Here is a 5,886-nt window from a genome sequence, read left to right as displayed (position 1 = left end):
GACCGAGGCGCGCCGACTTCTCGGCGCCACCGGAAGCCGCCCTTCTGGGGTGGGACAGGAACGGCACAGACAGGGCTTTACCCGCGGTCTATCCAACTGCCCCTGCGCGGATCCCAGCCTGGCAAACAGCTCAGAAGCACGCCAGCTACGCCCGCCACGTGCTACCGGGGTCTGGACCTCCACCACCACCACCAGCGCCGCCCCGGCTCCCCAGCCCGGAAGCCCCGCCCCGTTCGGAAGGCGGGTCGCACCGGAAGTCCCGCCCCCGCGCCAGGAGGCGCATCGGGAGCTCGCACCGGGCGGTGCGGGGGAAGGACGTACCCACGGCAGTGTCAGGCCGGGGTGTTGAGTCGCTTCCTGGTCTGGGCCTGTGCCGGCCGCTCCTCGCACAGCTCTTGTTGTCTGCACTGTTCTTTGTGTTCCCTCCCGCAGAGGGACGCGCCGGCTAGCCTGCGGGCTGTTCGGTCTGGGGGGAGGGTCATATCCTCATAACGTCACTACTCTGGGAACACAGACGCCGAAGCCCCCCACGCCGCACCCGCCGTGGGGTCGGGCGGCCCCGAGGGCGGCTCCTTTCTCAGCCGGGATAGGCTGGCGCGGGGGGGACGTCACACAGGGGACGTTACACAGGGACCGTCCAGCGCGCTGGAGCCCAACTGCCTGGGATGAACGGCGTTGTAAAAGTGAAATTGCTGGATTCACAAACAAAAAACCTTAAGAAATAAGGTCTTTGCGCTGTCTTTGTATTTGAAAAACAAAGCAAGGATTTAAAAAAATCCCCTTTACCACAACTTAGGCAGCATTTATGTGTTTGGAAGACAGGAAAAAGGAGAGCATGAAGTTGGGCCTTTCTCCAGTTTCGATTAGGCTGCTTGACTTACTATTTTATAGTTTACCGAGTGATGGCAAAGGTTTGAAAACAGTATTTGCTGTGTAGACAACATTGCAGTGAGGGGATTGAAAAGCCATAGGTGGACCACTCTGAAGGCATTTATAATCCATAAATACAAACACTTAGAACCCTGGATACTGTGGTGAAGCTTTAAAACATTAAATGAATAGGTGCTGAGTTGTAAGAGATTTAAAGACTAAAGACATTGCAGGAATAATAAAAGTAGACGAATGGGTAGACGGGAAGGCTTTAGGGGAGAAGAACATGACCAGGACAGATTACTGAAGTGGCAAGGAACATTATCTATTTGCAGGGAAATGCTCCTGATCTGAATAAAGCAGGGGTGTACTGAGTAGATAATCTGGTTGTAGACTATGGAAGGCCTAGAAGGTCAAGTAGAGGAATTTGGACTTGGTGTGATTGGGCATCCTTTTTACTCTCAGCTCCTACCAGGCCTGAGGAGGTCACAAGGATATGAACCAGGGAGAGATGACAGAGGAGATGGAGAGAAAGCATGGATTATTGAAAGCTTTTTTTTGAAGACAGGATCTTGCTCTGTTGCAGAGATTAGAGTGTAGTGGTGTTGTCATAGCTCACGGCAACCTCAAACTCATGGGCTCGAGGGAGTTCTCCTGCCTCAGTAGATAGGACTACAAGTGTGCCACCACACCTGGTTAATTTTTCCTGTTTTTTGTAGAGGCAGGGTCTCGCTGTGTTGCCTAGGCTGGTCTCCAACTCCAAGCCTCCCAAAATGGTGGGATTATAGGCACGAGCCACTACGCCCAGCCTGAAAGACATTTTTAATGGGAAAATGGACAGGACTTGGTAACTGAATAGCAGCCATGGATGAGGTAGAGGGATGCCAAGACACCTGCAAATTTTCAAACCCAGGTACCTGAGAGAGTAGGTGTGCCAGAGGGAAGTGAGGAGAGAAAACTGATTTACAATGTTGGATTTGACTTGATAATGAGGTGTTCAAGTAAAAGGTATCAAGTTAATACAAATAACAGCATTTTGTGGAACCTAATAGGTTTCTGATAGTGTTTTGTAAATATCCTTTGATTAAGTAGCTGAGATAATCCCTTCACCTTCTAGGTCCCAAGCCTTTTAGGGAATTATTGGATAGTAGTCACGTATATTGACTTGTTTTTGTCCAAACCAGTATTTATAACCACAACAAATTATCATGATAGACTAACATTTTTGATTTTTCCAATAACTTGACAAAAGACATTTTATTAATAAAATTTAGGGCAGTGAACTTTGTTGATTTCTTAATGAGAAGAGGGATGGGAAAAAACCGTTTTTGTTTGCACATACTGATAGACATTAAAATTATGTTTTCTTAAGAGGCCTTTAATCATTGAACAGTTAGGAATAAGGACTATCAAAAATTTTGGCCGTCACTTTCAGATCCCATACATTTTGAAGTGGATACTTTTCGTGAAAAATTAGAAAGCATGTCAGAATCGGATGCCTTGAATGTCAGCAGTCTTTTTCCAGGTTTAACTCTCTCGAAATCTCCCATCGGTATAGAAACCAGCACTATCACTTCTGACTCGCTTCAGGTATGCATTGCTTACAAGTTCTGGGAGGTTCAGATGTATTTAGCATTCACATTGTCTTCCATTGGAAAGTTTCTTCAAAAAATATAAGGAAAAATAAAAGACTCTCCAGTGGTCACACAAACAACGACAATACAGGGCCTGGTCTTCTCAGTTCTGTTACTGAACAAAGAAGGGCACAATGTTACAGAGTGTTAAAAGTGATCCTCTCTAGCTTCCTTATGAAGTCCCAAGAGTGCTGCCAGGGACATGGCCACAACAACTCAGTCACAGAGGCAGGATTAAAGCCTAAGGGGTTACCTCTGGTCTAGTGTATCTTCCATTATGTCAGTATGCAAATAATTCAGTTGTCATTCATAATGACGTTGACAGCTCCCTGCATGTAAATGACTCCCTTCCTATCTTCGTGAAAATTCCTAGAGCCCTTTCTCACAAAATAAAAGATCGTAATGTCCCAAAATGATCATGAATGTTCTAAATGTTTGATAGTTATTAGCAAGACTGTAGGTAAATAACAGGAATGTATTAAGTTGTGCCATATGAAATTGCCTTTTTGCACTTCAAAATGGACAAATATTCACAATTTCATGTGATTCAGCTTATAAATCGTCAAAGACTTTCTAAAGGGCTGTTTAGTGATAGGAAGTCAAGAGTTAAACTGCATTTTTAAAATTCTTTCTGTAGGAAGAATTCAAATAAGATATTTAATAAGTAAACATTGGAAATAACCTAAATATTCACCAGTAGGGGGAAAATTAAGTTACTGTACGGATATATAGTGGACATGTAACCTTAAATATGATAATAGAAATTTGTTAACATAGATAACTGGTCACATTGTTTCTTACTGAGTAGTGAGCTTTTGAGTATTTTTTACTTTATCTCTCTTTTAAAACAATGTTCAGGATTCTTTTTTATAGTTACAATAAAAAATTTTTCATTTTGAAAAAAATTGGGTCACAGTAGTACAGTGTTAATCAGGGTCCAAGATACTCTATACTAAAATTTGAAAAAATGGATATCTTATGTAAAGAAGTCCTCTCTCTTGGATTTCATTGAGCATTAAAAGCATATAAGGAATACTTTATAATAAACTTATAGACCAAAAGAACAAAAAGCATATTTTAATTAAAACAGTAATATCTGGGAAGACTAGAATTAGAAATTATCTCTGAAATTCTGTAAGTAGTAGAGTCCCAAGAAGCTGTGTAAAATATTACAGCAATGCATGTGAGCAGTGCTATTTTATTTTTCAAATACATTATTCTTGATATTTTAAAATCTAATTATGAGGAATGGTCTGAATTAGTGACAAGTCTGAAAAACATTGTTATAAGATATAACTCTGGTTTTATTGCACTTCAAATACATTCAATATGTGGAACATATTAGAAAAGCTTTTTTTAAATTTCGGCTTATTATGGGGGTACAAAAGTTCAGTTTATGTATATTGCCCATGCCCCCCCCCACCGAGTAAGAGCTTCAAGCGTGTCCATTCCCCAGACAGTGCGCATCACACTCATCTTGTAGGTATACACCCATCCCCTCCCCCACCCCCCACATCTGTACGACATCCAGTTGGTGTTATTCCCAAATGTGCACTTAGGTGATGATCAGGGAAACCAATTTGCTGGTGAGTACATGTGGTGCTTATTTTTCCATTCTTGGGATACTTCACTTAGTACAATGGGTTCCAACTCTCTCAAGGAGAACAAAAGAGATTCTATATCACCGTTACTTCTTACAGCTGAGTAATACTCCATGGTATACATATACCACATTTTACTAATCCTTTCATGTGTTGATGGGCATTTGGGTTGTTTCCACATCTTTGTAATTGTGAATTGTGCTGCTGTAAACATTCGGATGCAGGTGTCTTTTTTATAGAATGACTTTTGTTCTTTTGGGTAGATGCCCAATAATGGGATGGCTGGATCGAATGGTAGGTCTACTTGAATCTGTTTAAGGTATCTCCATATTGCTTTCCACAAGGGTTGCACTAGTTTGCAGTCCTACCAGCGGTGTATGAGTGTTCCTATCTCTCCGCATCCACACCAACATGTATTGTTTTGGGACATTTTGATAAAGACTATTCTCACTGGAGTTAAGTGATATCTCATTGTGGTTTTGATTTGCATTTCCCTGATGATTAGAGATGTTGAGCATTTTTTCATATGTTTGTTAGCCATTCTTATATCTTTTTTTGAAAAATTTGTATTCATGTCCTTTGCCCACTTTTTGATAGGGTTGTTTGATTTTTTCTTACTGATTTTCCGGAGTTCTAAATGGATTCTTGTTATCAGTCCTTTATTGGATGTGTAGCATGTGAAAATTTTTTCCCATTCTGTAGGTTGTCTGTTTACTCTTGTGACTGTTTCTTTGGCTGTGCAGAAGCTTTTTAATTTAATCAGGTCCCATTTATTTATTTTTGTTGTTGCTGTGATTGCCCTTGGGGTCTTCTTCATAAACTCTTTGCCTAGGCCAATGTCTGTAAGAGTCTTAGAAAAGCATTATTGAACAGAGGCTTGTAGCCAGCTGATTTTAATAAGAGAAGAATTCTTTTAGAGTATCATTTAGGTCTACATACTTGATATACTATTAAAAATTAAACCAATGTTTAACATTTAAAATATTTTCCTTACTATCTAATTTATACTAGTAACTAACTTAACACACCCTTTCATCTTAGATAACATTAAAGTAACTTTGAGAATAAGCCTCACGTGAATTTTTGTAAATTTCTGCTTAGTGGAATGAGATATCACCTTGTTACTAGAATCCTGTTTTATGTATCTTCAATGTTAAAAGACTAGAATAACCACTACCTTAATCCTTTCTAGACCAGATTTAATAAACATTAAAGAATTATCAGTAAGCTATGTATGCTATCATATAACCCTATGTATAGTCACATGATTTGACTTACCAAAATATTAAAATAGCAATCCATTTATTTTATCGTCATTTAAAATTGTGACTCTAATAGCATAGTTTTACTAAAAGGGAGCCAAATATAGAGGAGGAAAGATACTAGAAAGCACATTCTACTCGTACAACAAAATATTCTAGCAGCAAAATTACATAACAGTATACATGTACCTTTAGAAGAAGCTTGTGATGTTTGCTTGAAGTATTAATGTTAATGCTTTTTTATTAATACAGAGCGAAATAAAGAATTTAAAAAGGGAAGATGACCGTAATTCCATACTTGCTGAAGATGTTTATAATTTGTTAGGTGGTATCTCTTTGTTGGCAATATGCAAAACAGAGAAACAGATTTTTTTGTGTGTCTTGTGATAACAACAATAATGATAGCCAGGTACTGTGCTAAGTACTTCATATACATTATCACATTTAATCCACAAACAATCCTATTGAAATAGGGATTTTTTAAAAAATTGAAATAAGGGCTGTTTTTATCTCCATTTT

The 5,886-nt window shown here is 39.7% G+C and overlaps 1 protein-coding gene across 1 annotated transcript in view; it reads left to right on the top strand.

Annotated features, from left to right (window-relative positions):
* Positions 1 to 2,341: 2,341 nt before the first annotated feature.
* Positions 2,342 to 5,886, top strand: part of LOC123637490 (cancer-associated gene 1 protein-like) — a 29,728-nt gene continuing 26,183 nt past the window's right edge. Inside the window, 2 exon segments of the mRNA XM_045550649.1 lie at positions 2,342 to 2,460; positions 5,620 to 5,695. Of these exon segments, the coding sequence (XP_045406605.1) occupies positions 2,353 to 2,460; positions 5,620 to 5,695 (184 nt within the window). The 5' untranslated portion in view covers positions 2,342 to 2,352.

The sequence above is a fragment of the Lemur catta genome, chromosome 4, assembly GCF_020740605.2.
Source record: "Lemur catta isolate mLemCat1 chromosome 4, mLemCat1.pri, whole genome shotgun sequence".
In the NCBI taxonomy this organism is placed as follows: domain Eukaryota; kingdom Metazoa; phylum Chordata; class Mammalia; order Primates; family Lemuridae; genus Lemur; species Lemur catta.
The sequence above is the reverse complement of the archived record's forward strand: the minus strand, read 5'-3'. Positions and strand labels throughout refer to the sequence as shown.